General features: G+C 39.1%; 1 protein-coding gene across 1 annotated transcript in view; it reads left to right on the top strand.

Annotated features, from left to right (window-relative positions):
- The window catches only part of LOC115604079 (macrophage mannose receptor 1-like), a 30,375-nt gene extending 17,289 nt beyond the window's left edge, over nt 1-13,086 (top strand). Inside the window, 14 exon segments of the mRNA XM_030476787.1 lie at nt 25-200; nt 800-867; nt 1,324-1,424; nt 3,537-3,673; nt 4,694-4,808; nt 5,186-5,382; nt 5,543-5,633; nt 7,021-7,265; nt 8,080-8,245; nt 10,103-10,255; nt 10,687-10,803; nt 11,001-11,162; nt 11,986-12,018; nt 12,671-13,086. Of these exon segments, the coding sequence (XP_030332647.1) occupies nt 25-200; nt 800-867; nt 1,324-1,424; nt 3,537-3,673; nt 4,694-4,808; nt 5,186-5,382; nt 5,543-5,633; nt 7,021-7,265; nt 8,080-8,245; nt 10,103-10,255; nt 10,687-10,803; nt 11,001-11,162; nt 11,986-12,018; nt 12,671-12,840 (1,931 nt within the window). The 3' untranslated portion in view covers nt 12,841-13,086.
- The last annotated feature ends 1,060 nt before the right edge of the window (nt 13,087-14,146 follow it).

Raw genomic sequence — 14,146 nt, 5'->3', positions numbered from 1 at the left:
AATGTTACCTTGTTTATCTTCCAGCATATAAAACTACAGCAGATGGATGGGTCGTATATGAAGATAAGCTATACTACATCAGCAAAAAATATGCCTCCATGGAAAAAGCCCAGGAGTTTTGCAGGATGATTTCTGCAGACCTGGCTGTTATTAATAGTAATAGTGAGAGAAGATTCCTACAGAGAGCATTAAAAGAAAATGTAAGAATCATTATAAACAGAGACCCTAAAGTAGAAATGCTTTTGACAATCTGCTTCAAAACTTCAATTGCCTCTGTAGAGCCATCAACATTTTCAATAACGAAATCCACCTGAGATGAGACCTATGACATTCCCCCCAAATGCGCCCTTTGGTCCCATCAGATTTGGTCTTTTCTGCTCTGTGCCAGCTGTGCTGAGGTGGTGAGACAGGTTGGTGGACAGAGCAATGTGTGAAGGTGCCATCTGTGCTGGCTTGGAAAGTAGCTGATGAGAGAGGCAAACTTGAGGTCGGCACTAGACAGTGCTGCAGTCCTGGAGGGAGAATCAAAGATGTGTACCAGCTTCTGACACAAGATCTGCTTCTCTCCTGCTCCATCCTAAGGGCCCTCAATGCTGCAGGACTCAGCTGTGATGTTCCAGATAAAAACCTGGCTTCTGCTGTGTCTGTGTGTGTAAACACATCACTGAGCTTAACTGTAAGCAGGCGCTTTACTGCTGTTGACTTCAGTGACTCCTCTGTGAACCTAATCAATGACACATCCATTTCTGATTGTTTTGCTTAAAATATTGATTTATTAAATAGTATCTTTCTGTTTTAGAAGGAATTCTGGAGTTCATCAGAAGGATACTTCATTGGTCTAAAAGTGAGTCTTGGCAAGAAGTTTAGGTAAGCAAAGATGATCCCTGCAGCTCTTGAAATGTAGAAGAAAAACCAGTATTTTATGCCGCTGGAGGTACTAAATGTGTTGTTTTCAAGGACTGAAGGCAGTTCCACCTAACAAGTACAAAGCAGAACAAAATAGTCCTAGAATATTCTAAAGTGCATTAGTTTTCCCCAAAAAGAAATATGAAAATAACACTTTTTTTTCTTGAGTAAACACTTACCCAAAGAGAGGCTTGGCAGCTGTACTGTCCATACACACTTTCTCAAGTTTCTTTCAAAGATTACCCCATAAGTTGGAGTGATACTTTACTATGCTGGATTTTATATCTATAAACACACACACACACACTTAAGCCATGCTCCATACCATAAAGCCTAGCTTTAATTGTGAAATGTTCATTAGGATTCTCATCTCACAATTGAAGTGTATTAATTAATGACTATTTGTATGTCTTTAAGCTGGATAGATGGGACTCCAGCAATCTATGTGGCCTGGGCTGCTAATGAACCCAACTTTGCAAATAATGAGGAAAATTGTGTGGTAATGTTCTCAGAGCAAGGTAAGTGACAAGACTAAACTATTAGATTTTACTTGTCTCTGCTTAGATTATAACTGATGCTGTCGAACTTCTACTGCCAGCTATCACACAATCTTTTATGGCTGTTTTCTGCAATTTCTTTACAGTGGCAAGCCAACAAGTTGCAGTAACTGATGTAAACACCAGTCATGGAAGGATCTATGTCCTTAGAATTGGGTGATTTTAGTACTATGTGTAATTTAATGCAGACGTCTCTGGATTTATAAGATTGATATTACACCTTTTTGTAGGGCTTTTCACTCTGCAAGTAAAAGGTTGAGTAGGCTCTCGTCTTCTCTCCTATGAACTTAAGAAACATTTATGACAGCTACATGAAATAAGGGGATCAAAGGTACAAGCCAATGAGAAAAGAAGACAAATACATCTAATGACCTAAGACTGACATGCTTGTAATTACTCTTAAATGTAAATATCGTGCAAATCCTAGAGCTAATATTTTCTCTTGGTGGTATTTCTGTAACTTAGCTGAGGCTAATGAGAACTCAGTAATATATGTGTAATGAAATCAATCTCTCCATTTATGTTTTATAAAGAATTCACCCAGCAATCCCACCTGAAGTTTTGCCTTTGTATGGAGACACCAACAAGGTTCACTTTTCTAAACATAGACATCTGGTGTGATTGAGATGCATCCCTCCTTCTGTAGTTATTGATTCAGAAAGGGACAGGTATCCCACTTGTGCCTGCCATGTTTACCAGCTCTGTATACATGGCTCGGCATTCCTGAGCTTGTCTCAAATGATGCTAAAAGTTTACATATGGGAAACTGAGTTGGACCATAAGCGAAGCATCAAGCTTGAGTTGACGACAAAAAGGTAGCTAATGTAAGCTAGACCCCTGAAGTCTCATTATGGTCGCCTGGAGATCTCACCTGCACAGTCAGCTCTGTCCAAAGAGCAATTGTTTTACTCCAGTGCAGTATTTGGTTGCCTACATGTAGGTGACTAGCCACCTGTGATGTCCTAGAGTTGACCCACCTGACTGAAAGCTTCCCACAGAAACAGTGCCATATGTGTCAGTTCTCTGCAGGCACCTTGCGTAACCTCTCAAATGATACTATGTACCTCTGTTTAGACAAATGAATCCTGCCTTAGCTCTCTATCGACTATAATAGTAACTTAGAAGCCTAGTGTATATCTTGACAACTGAAATGAGGTATCTTAATCTGCAAACTGAATCCTAGATATTATATTAACTTGAGAAGTTGGCCCCCAGAAGATGGTACATATTTCATAAAGTATGTTTGAACACTATATTGTGCCTATATCTTGATCCAGTATTTCTGATCTCAACCATTTCCGATCCATTTTCTCTTCAAATTTACTTGCTGGTATATTTTCCTTGCTGCCTGCAATGTGATGATGCCATAGCTTGAACAAATCACAAACAGGTACACACGCTGTGGAGAGCCCTTATCCACGCTGTGGATAAGGAGCAGAAGAGTAAGGCAGTTCAAATTAAGCACAAGTGGCTACAGCTGTGCTACTATTAGAGCTTCAAATGGCTCATTCAAACCTGCCATGGTTAATTTACCTTCAGATCAAGCTGCAGCCTGAAATATAAAATAGAGAACATTCTGTTCTGCTAAAAAAAACCCCAACCAAGCAAAACCCCCAAAAACCACAACCCCAAACAAACGAAAAAACAAACGAAAAACACCTAAAAATAAAGGTGTTGTTTGTTTGGTTGGTTTTTGTCATCCTCTTCCTCCCATAATTCTCCTACTCACTCTTTGATGGATAAGGGTGGGGAGGGTGGAGAAAGTAGAATGAAGATGAAGTTAATTGATGACCAGAGTATTTTTTCTGAGTCACTGGCCCTTTCTTCCTAGTCTTTTATTATGTTTTTCAACTGCTGGGTGATAGCCCAGTAATTAACAGTGCTGAGCAGCTAAAGTCCATAAACGTCTTCAGTTCGTAAAAAATAGTTGACTGCATAAATGTGGTGCATGGCTCACTTTCAAGGTCTGAACAGTAGAGATTAGCTTCTTTCCAACACAAAATAAGAAGTGAGAAATTATTGTTACAAATACTACAACATCCTGACTTGCTTATTCAATCTGATTATTTTTAGGCTTGTGGAATGACATAAACTGTGGTTCCTCCAATAAATTTGTATGTGAAAAACAGAACAGTTCCATTAATTCAACATTTGCTTCTCCATTGCCTCCTGGAGGATGTCCAGAAAGTTGGTTTTTCTTTAACAACAAGGTATATCAACAAGTATGTTCAGCAAATTGTGTAAAGAAGGGGAACTGTAAAAGTCAAGGATTTATGGTTATAAAATAAATCTGGAGAGTAATTATCCAGTCATAACATGCTGGCTGGCTGTCTGGGCTTTTTTGAAGGTGTCTATAGCATTTAATTTCACAGTGAAATACAGTAGAAATAGATGTATGCTGAATAAGTTTCAGAGAATGCAGTTTGCACAGGCTTAACATTACACTGCTACTGTTTAAGAAAACCCATCCTTCCCCTATCTCCTGTTTCATGTATTTATGTCAGAAAGAGAAATTTGTAAAAGTCAGCCTTAAAAAAAAAACCCCAAAATTAAGCCCTTTAGAGAGAATGTATTTGAGCAATCCCTTTGGCTTGTATGGGGTTCCCAAAGCTTTGAGTTCAGAAAGATGATGCCAAACTACAATTAGTTTGAGTATAGTTTTACATTCACACATGGTCTAGAAATCTTCATTGCTGTAAGAAGAATTTGTACCAATCTGAGTTGAAGCTCCATTTGCCAAAGGTTGTATTGCCTACTTTATAGATACTGAGCTACAGTTGCATCCTCAGAATGTTAGGTCAATGCATGAAAGGCTATTTCATACACTTTGGTGAGATGAACAGTCATAACCACAGTCGTTGGAAGCAGAAGACACAGTAAAGATCACTCCCTGGAGCTGTGTCACTTAAAGCCACATTTTCTTGGTATTAAATGATCCCTTTGTTATTGCAGGAAGCAGGCAGAAAAAGTGAAAAGGAATTATGTACTTGACATCATTACAATATGTTCAGATGATACTAGACTCCTGGATTACACCTTCTGCAATGAGAGGCACTAAGTATCTGCCTGGGTAGACATACATACTTTCTACTCTTGAGCTCTGTCACCTATTTTAGTCCTGATCTCTTTTTCTGGAGAAACATACATCCTATATGTAGCTAATTAGTATTAGTCACATACAACAGTTCCCATCTTTGCTAGTTTGAATGAAATGCTTGCTTTTTTTCCAGTGTTTCAAAATATTTGCTTTGAATATAACAAGAAAACTCACGTGGCATGCTGCACGAGATGCTTGTATTGATCTGGGAGGAAACCTGGCTACCATACCAAAGAAACAAGTGCAAGGTACATCTGTGCTCTAGTGAAAGAAAAAAATACTAATCTCTCACTAAAGAAACTGTAATAGATTATGGGATTATCTGCTGAAAATTGCTTATTAACCAGGTCAATTTATGCTTTATTTTAACTCCAAAGTGTGAAACAATAGCTAAATTATTTCATATAAGAAATAAAGTGTGTGTTTCTAGTTCTTTCAGTTTCTCAGTTTCCATGAAACTTCCAGTCTGCTTGGAGTGTGGTTGCACAGATCCCTTGAACTGACAGGCACCTGGGAAATGTTGTACTTTAATATGGTCCCAGTTCTGGGCTTTTGCACATTTTTCCTGTTTTGGGTAAGTCATGATGAATTTTTCTTACTGAAAAAAATCTTTGCTTCCCTCCAGCTTTCCTCTTTTGTCATTTAAAGGATACCACAACTAATGTTTGGATTGGGATGAATGATATAAATAAAGAGTCCACATTTCTTTGGGCAGATGGAAGCACTGTTTCCTACACCAACTGGGTTAATGGTGCACCAGAAAAGAAACAATTCTATTTTGACTATTATGACTTGGAAACATTGACAGACACCACTGTGGAGGTACAGGAAATGTAAATAACCTGTTTATTTTAGGCAGCTAGATGATTTTCCTCCTCTCCCTCCTCTCCACCATCAGGCTTGAACTAGGAGCATAGGAGCTTCAGCTCACCACCTCCTGATTGACTTTTGTAATGACTGGGTATCTTCCCCTCTCCTTCAGACAGATTGTGTCTTCATCATGAAATTAGATGGGAAATGGAGAGATGATAGCTGTGACAACGAGAGAGGCTATATATGTCAGATGGATTCACGTGAGTTCTGTTTAACCCAGTCTCCTAAATTCAAAGAGCATCTCAGGCAGATAAGCTTGAATTTAAATGCTGATGTGATTTCTTTCAGCTTTGAATCTCCTTCTGAGCATCTCAGGCTTTCAGAGCTCCACCAGTTTTAAGGCTTTATTATAATTTGTTCCACAGAAATTGCTGGAGAAGAACCACTATCTTAACAGGAGTTTTGTACCTAAATGATGAATAATACTGCAGAATAAGACATGGAAATGTATTTCTTCTCAGTGAAATACGAGGCTTTTAGACATCCTCTTTAAATGCAGTGTAAAACCATGCTCTTGCAGTGATCTACCTGTACTCCTGGCTGTCCCTGAGCAGAGCATTTAATCCTCTTTTGACATTTCTACTGAATACATGTGATGTCTATTAAAATGTACAGCCTTTTGGCTGTGTTTTTATTGTAGAAGAATATTGATTTTTTTATTTTTACTTTTTTGGCACCAAAATGAGCAATGAATGTTGACTCTCCTGCTGGAGAACTGTAATTATGCAAATCCCTGCTGCCCAGCCATATAATGGGAATAGAGAAGGCAAAGCACAGATAACAGTTTTGCCTTACCTTTATTACAGTATCATTAAAAACTATTCCCTCTACTTCAGTCAGCTTCTGTAGCTTGTTCACTCTCATAGCTAACTTCCTTGTAAGAATCCCCTCTCCCTGCACAGCAAACATATAGGACCCCCTCCCCCTGCACAGCAAACGTATAGTTTTAGGGTGGCATTTTTAGTTTGCTTAATCCCAGTTATATTTCTTCTGAATGCATTTACATTTCAAAGGAGGAAATATACACAGCCTGACTCAAATGTGGAGGCAATTTTTCAAGCAGCCCATACAGATAGTCTAAAGACTTTGAATGAACATGGAGTGGTGATCAAATATCAAAGTCTCAGGTTGTGTGACAAGAGGGTACAACAGTAAATGCCCTAAACATCTAGGCCTATGTCCTCTCCACCAGTGATATGAGATAGACATATATTCAGATATCCAGATTTAGTCAAAATATCTTAAAGCACAGGAACTCAAATATCCAATTTATAAGTCTTAGTCTGCACTAGTCAGGCATCTAACGAGTATACTCTCTACTTCAGAGCATCCAGGATTTCACTTGTTTTTTTACAGTGAGGAATTTGTTTCATGTTTTACAACAAGTTTATTTTAGGCTTTTTTGGTTTGGCTTTGGATTTTGGTGATTATATATGTATTTGTTTATTTTTCACAAATTGTTCATGATCTTAAATAAAGATTTTTGGCTTATTGTTAATATTGGACCTTTGATCTACTTTTTGATATCTTCCATGCTAAAGATGAGCTGTATCTTGTAAAATCATGCATTCAGTTTTCCCTCCATAGTTACCACACAGTCTGAAGTACCAACAACAAATCCATCCTCTGGCTTTGCCCGTTATGGTGACAGTTGCTATTCAATCATCTCATCTGAAATGCATCTGAAATGCCTCTGGGAAGAGGCCAGAAAAAATTGCCAAGACAAATCTGCAGAACTTGCTAGCATTTTGGATGCCTACATCCATTCATTCCTGTGGATTCAGATGCTGAGATATGGAAAACCTGTATGGATTGGTCTTAACAGCAATATGGTAAGTGCTGGACAGATGGGAGGTGTAGGTGCATGGTGAGGTCTCCTCCTCTTCATAGACCTGCTGAGTGCCCAGGTCATAAGAGTGCTAAAACAACTGTACTCTGAAATGGCTTTACTGTGCATATGCATGGATTTCTAGTGGCCCTGTTAGAGGTACTCAAAGACTTGCATGCACCAAATGGAGTGAAATGTCACAGAAAAGGTTAAGCAGGTAGCAAGAGATGAAAGCAGAAAGCTCTAGAAAATGGTAAAAGAAATACAGGTGCAGACTGAGAGCCGCAAGCGAGGATGTGCAGCTATTGTTAAATAACTGTTAGCCATTCTGAAAGTCTAACTCCCTGTTATATAGAGTGCTACTTATAACTATTATTATATTAATAAATGTTATTATGAGTATTAGAGAGATATTTTAAGATTTTGACTGTAAATCTCAAATAATCTTTAGTTGCCGAAAACCTCCCAGTTTTAATTTAAATAAAGCAGCGCAGAGGGAAATTCTCTATAATTGCTTCTCTTGATATGGGATTTACTAAATGACTCTCATCTGAGTTACTTGCCATGTTGTAGAAGTTTGTGTTGCTTCAGAAAAGCCCTTCTGAAAGCAATGCACTGCTGAACATTGTTCATATGTAGTTCTTGTGTGACTCAGAGCACCCAGTGACATTGCTTAGAACAGTGAATGGTGCTTTAAAAAAAAAGAGTAGCACACGGCTGCTTTTTTGCTGAAAAGCTCAAATAGACATAGAACACTGTATTGATGTGTCAGAGCTTTTTATGTTAAAAAACTTTTATTAAAACAACTTTGTTTTCAGACTGGCAGCTATTACAAATGGACCGATAACTGGAAAACCAGGTACACTGAATGGGCAGCAGGGGAACCAAAGGAGAAAAATGCTTGTGTCTACCTAGATCTTGACAGTACCTGGAAAACAGCATTCTGCAATGAAAGCTACTTTTCAGTTTGTAAGATATCAGATGGTAAGCAAATGAATTTAATAATTTTAAAGACTCATTCCTAATTCCAGTAGTCTGTCTAATCCTACAAACTCTGCTTTGGCTTGGGCTAAAAACCTCAGAGGTGTATGCCCCAGGACACCACTTACCTCCCAGCAGAATGTGGAAGTTTGCTTTGGCGACGAAGAGATTCAGAGCAGCCCTGCAGAGAAGGACTTGGAGGTGTTGATTGATGAGAAACTTAACATGAGCTTCAGTGTGCGCTTGCAGCCCAGAAAGCCAACCGTATGCTGGGCTGCACCAAAAGAAGCGTGACCAGCAGGTCGTAGGAGGTGATCCTGCCCCTCTACTCTGCTCTTGTGAGACCTCACTTGGAGTACTGTGTACAGTTCTGGTGTCCTCAACATAAGGACATGGAGCTGTTGGAGCAAGTCCAGAGGAGGGCCACGAGGCTGGTGAGGGGGCTTGAGAACCTCCCATATGAAGACAGGCTGAGAAAGTTGGGGCTGTTCAGCCTGGAGAAGAGAAGGCTGCGTGGAGACCTCATAGCAGCCTTCCAGTATCTGAAGGGGGCCTATACGGGTGCCGGAGAGGGACTCTTCATCAGGGACTATAGTGGTAGGACAAGGGATAACGGGTTCAAGCTTAGACAGGGGAAGTTTAGATTAGATATAAGGAAGAAGTTCTTTACTGTGAGGGTGATGAGGCACTGGAATGGGTTGCCCAAGGAAGTTGTGAATGCTCCATCCCTTGTGGTGTTCAAGGCCAGGTTGGATGGAGTCTTGGGTGACATGGTTTAGTGTGAGGCATCCCTGCCCATGGCAGGGGGATTGGAACTAGATGATCTTAAGGTCCTTTCCAACCCTAACTATTCTATGATTCTATGATATATGAATCCAAGCACGTGAAAGCTTCCTGTGCAAATGGGTATGGCTGTACTGCTTTCATGGTAGTCATAACTGTCTGCATAAGTTGAAGCTCTATCTTTGAGATATTTTGCTTTTTGAGATGCGAGCGTAAATCACATGAGATTGTACTGTAAGTGCTGGGAACATACACTGACTGTATGGACTGCAGCAACTGGTTAAGTTCCCACACAGGTGTCACTGAGCCAAAATACAGGCAAGGGTTTCACTCCTATTCACTGTTGCCAGAGCTAAAGCAGTTCTGACATAGGTTGAAGGGCCTTGGGAATGTGAATGATACTTTAACTTGTTGTAGAAGTATGCAGAGGCTTGGTTTCTTGTAAATTTTGTAGATGGTGTTGTTTTCTCTCCTTGAGGTTTTAAGGCTACATAATGTAGTCTGTTTCTGATGAGAAATTCAAGATAGATTTTGCCCCTTGAAGGTGGCTTCCAAGGTAAACTTCTCAGCGGTACATTGGGTCTACATATGCAGTGCAAGAACTGCAGATAGATAGATGTGAATTGCACACATGATCAGAAACAGAGACTAATTTGGCAGGGGCATGTTCCCTTGTATAAAGTGACAACATATAGAGACCAGGCAGCCTTAAAATATGGGACTGTGGTATTCAAAGATTTGTTACCCTACAACAGCTTTCTGTGCTGTAAGAATGCAAATTCAAGATCTATATCACCTCTCAGGGTTTGATTTCTTCAGAGTACTGACAAGGCAGTTAACTAGATGCTGTAGGATGTCATTTATTTCCTTGTCCTGAGATTGGAGAAATAAGATGTATCACACTGTTGATTGCCTGACTCTTCCCATTGTCTGAGCTGGAGGAATATAGGAATAGTTAGGAGTAGAGGTCCAGTTAGTTAAAGCTGCGTTAGAGAAATCCCACACTATTTACACACATATCCTACTCACTGATTACTCGTAATGCAATACCAATTTCACACCATATGGCTTCTTTAGCTATAGCTCCTACAGACCCTGCTCAGCTGCCTGGAGACTGTCCTGAAGCAGCCGACCTCGGAGCTTGGATCCCTTACCATGGCCACTGTTACTACATTGAAGCATCAGCTGGGACAAGCTGGGCGCTGGCATCCCTTGAGTGTGCTCAGTTAGGTGAGAGCCTTCATTATCAACTGATGAGAGTTGTTTGAAAGCTTATACAAAACTCATATTAAAATGTAAAATCATTGATATAAAAAAATATCGTTAGAAATACTTGATTTACCTACCAAGGTATTACAAAGAAAATAAACTGACACAAGTGACTTTGTGCAGCCTTCTGTCCTCCCAGGGGCTGCAGCCTCCCCAGGTGTAGAGCTCTCCATCAGCTCCTGGCTTTTGGAGCACCATTTTGGGACAGTGGTGGGGGAGCACAGCCACTAAGCACCTCAAGGACTCTGTTCTCCTCAAGAACCAATGGGGAAGCCATCAGGATAGTGTGCAAGATGCTTTCAAAAGTTATTGCTCGTACAGACTTGAAAGAGGAGGTCATTCCAGTACTTGCTCATGTAGGTTATGGTTATTTGCTTCTTAATGTCTTTCAGGTGCTACCTTGGTTTCAGTAGAAAACACGGATGAATCTGACTTCCTGATCCTTACAGTGCAACCACTTGGAAATAAAGAAGGAAGCTTCTGGATAGGACTGTATTGAAATGTGGATGGTAACATCTTACATTCAATATTTAATTGAAAAATGAGAAAATTGAGGATAGATATTTTTACCAAAAAAAAAAAAAAAAAAGTGGTCTGCTGAAGAATGGGTTATTATTACATTTTTTAAGTCATTTGCTGAGCTAAGGAGTAAAAATATCCATGAGATAGATTTTAATTTGTTTTTACTCTGTACGTTGCTCTTTAGGCCAGTGGCTGTGGCTAGATAATACTGCACTGGACTTTGTCAACTGGGATGAGAGAGAGTCCAGTGTGGAGCATCACTGTGTTGAAATGACTGCACCATCCGGTTATTGGGGCAACACTGATTGCTCTTCTGAAAAAGGATTTATCTGCAAAAAACCCAAAGGTGAGTCCTTAGTGACTCAGCCCTTAGTGGCAGAGCAGATCTATTTACTAGCTACTGTTACAAACCTCCACCACGTGTCTGGAAGTAATACACTCTGGTGTATGCATCCTAGGTTGAGAAAGAGACTTGCAGAAACCTTTGGAATACCTAACGCAGGCATTAGCATGGTGTCTGTCAAACACTTGTGCAAACTTATGACTTTACAAGGAACTGAGTATTGTTACAGTTACTATACCCTTGCAAGGAGGAATTAATGTGAATCAAGCAATTTTGTACCTCCTCTTAAAAAAAAAAAAAAAAAAAGATTTTTGCAAAGATCTTTTTCTCTGTCTTGTTCTTATGCACATAGGCAAATAGGAAGATTACAGCATTGATTCAGAGGGCATTTTCTAGGGAAGACATTTAAGATTCTTAAACATCATTGTAACAGCAGAATCCTGCTAGACATGCAGAGCTTCCTAAAATGTGCTATGTGAAATTATACATCATGTTCTTGGTAAATGAAAATTAATATTTCAGGAAAAACATGAAAAAGTATTTTTGAGAGAATATAGAAAGGAATCAGTATTTGAATGTTGGTAGATATAAAAACAGTATAAAGTTTTATGGGAATTAATATTATAATTTGGTAATACTAAGTAGGAATGTAAAACCTTTGTATCATTTTTTGCCTCACTTATGCTGCCTTTTATAACAGACATATGTTTTATTAATGCAATGGTAATACTTAAGGGGTTTTTGTTCCTGTATATTTTTAGCAAAACAGTCAAATTTATGAATTCTAATGAAGTGTAATATTATTTCTCTCTGACATTCATTCAAGTTGAACCAAGCAGGATTCCTCTACAGCAAAAAGGTAAGAGCTTTCATAAGAAAATTTACAAAGCTTTAGATACAAGAAGAACTTAAACCAAGTTTTTCCAAACCACCTCCTTTTAGAGAACAAGTTCTGCTGGCAGTTACTAGGATGCATGATTATAAATCACTCGGAGTATCCCCATGGTGCCTTTTACAGGCACGTGAGCATTCACATGTTCTTGGTCAACTGGACTGCTGAAGGGGTAACCCTGAGCCGAGAAGCTCAGCAGTGACCCAACTTGTGACTAACTTTGAGAACAGGCACAGACAGCTTTAACTAGGTTATTAAAACTTCTGTAGATGTATATGCAAATTTTTTCCATCACTGTTATTGTAAATACTGTAAAATAAAAATATTGCAAACTAGTTTCCATATAATTAGCATCCTGTATCCATATCTAAAGCATGCATTTTCATTAAATTCTTACAAGCATCCATTGCATGCATTGTGTATCACTGTAGTCCAGATCGACTAAAACCACATTAGCTTCAGCAACAGAGACCTGGCTGTTGGCCTGCAACAATTTGGAGCTGATTTAAACTGAGCAGATTCCAAGTTCACGCAGGAGAGAACCCCTCCTCTGTTTTTCATGTTGTATGTGGTGTAAAAAATTACTAAGGTTTCTCAAAGTTATATCCATTCATTTCAGGGAAGGAAAATAATGAAGAAACTCACTCACATGTTCATGTCTCTGTTTGGCCACTCATTTTCTTGGCTACTCTCACTCTTCTTGGAGCTGGTGTGTCAGTCTATTTCTACAAGAGAAAAAGACAAAGCTGACTATCAACAGATTCTGGCAATGAAACACTTCTAAACTGATGTGTTGGTGACCGAAGAATTGGTGAAAATGGATCCTCTGGCATGTACCAATTCAGAGGAGCAAGTTATTTGCTGAAATTAAAGGATATATCTTAAAAGTCTCTAGAGAGGATATCTGTAATCTTGCATTAAATCTTTTCTCTTTATGCACTAGCAGACTCTTTTGTCTCATTTTGCCTCACAAACTTAACTCCATTAGACCAGAACTTTTATTGTTCCTTATTGGTATCAATATATTTTATTGTTCCTTATCCTTATCAAAAGCTGTTTCCTATTACACTTATAAAATGGTGCTTCATATACTTACTTTTTAACTTAGTCATCTCAGGTAACTTTGGGATAGAAAACCTTGCCATTTTCATTTTCTGCTAAGCAAAATACAGTTCATATCAGCAAAGTATATTACGCTCAGGTGTAGGTTTTGTTCTTTTTTCAATTTGATACGATTGTTAACAATAGTGTGTTCACTAAGATGAATTAAAATCTTCTCACCCTTGAATTCTTCATTTTGTTAATGATTTGAAATTAATGAAGTTATTAGTATAATTTTCAGCTTCAGCCTTCCCTGTGAATCAAGTGAAAGGGGGATGTGAGGTGCTCTTGTCTGCACAATTACTCTTCTGTCAATAACAAGGACGGCTTCTCTCCCAGCCACTTTGAATTCAGCATGAATATGCACCAACTTGCCATTTTTAAATGCAAGAAAAATGAACTGAAAACTAAGGAATGAAACCGATGATACCATACTAGGAATCTGCAAGAAGACTAGATGTTAGAAAAACATCTGGAAGCAGAACAAAATAGCATTAGGTAAACATGAAAGCAGTACAAAGTAGAATTATGTGAGTTGTAAATATAGTTCAGACAACACTTTACGGGAAGAGTGCTTAGCCATGAAGTATCTTTTCTAAGCACTGAATTCCTTTTTTTTTTGGCATAAATACAATCAAGAATTTAGCATGCTGGTGAGAACAGGTTATTGCACAAGTGAAATGCAGCACACAGAACGCTGACCCCAAAAAGTTTGTAATAAGCATTGAGCTGATTGGTCACGTAAAGGGGCAGCTCTGTAGTGCTCAATTCTTCTTCTAGCCTACTTCAGTGCCTGCACTAGTCTCCCCCATCACTCTGCAGCCTCAGGGAGCTGAATCCTCACAAGCATCCATTTACACAAGAGGGGGGCTAAAATCCAGTTTTGAGTGGAGCATAACTGGCATCTCATGAGGCAGAGGAGGGAACTGGGCAGGAATTGTGTCTTCCAGGTATTTTCTTTTGGAATCCTCTCTGTTGCAGTAACTTCATTTTG

The sequence above is a fragment of the Strigops habroptila genome, chromosome 1 (genome assembly GCF_004027225.2).
Source record: "Strigops habroptila isolate Jane chromosome 1, bStrHab1.2.pri, whole genome shotgun sequence".
Taxonomy (NCBI): domain Eukaryota; kingdom Metazoa; phylum Chordata; class Aves; order Psittaciformes; family Psittacidae; genus Strigops; species Strigops habroptila.
This window is presented reverse-complemented; position numbering and strand designations above follow the sequence as displayed.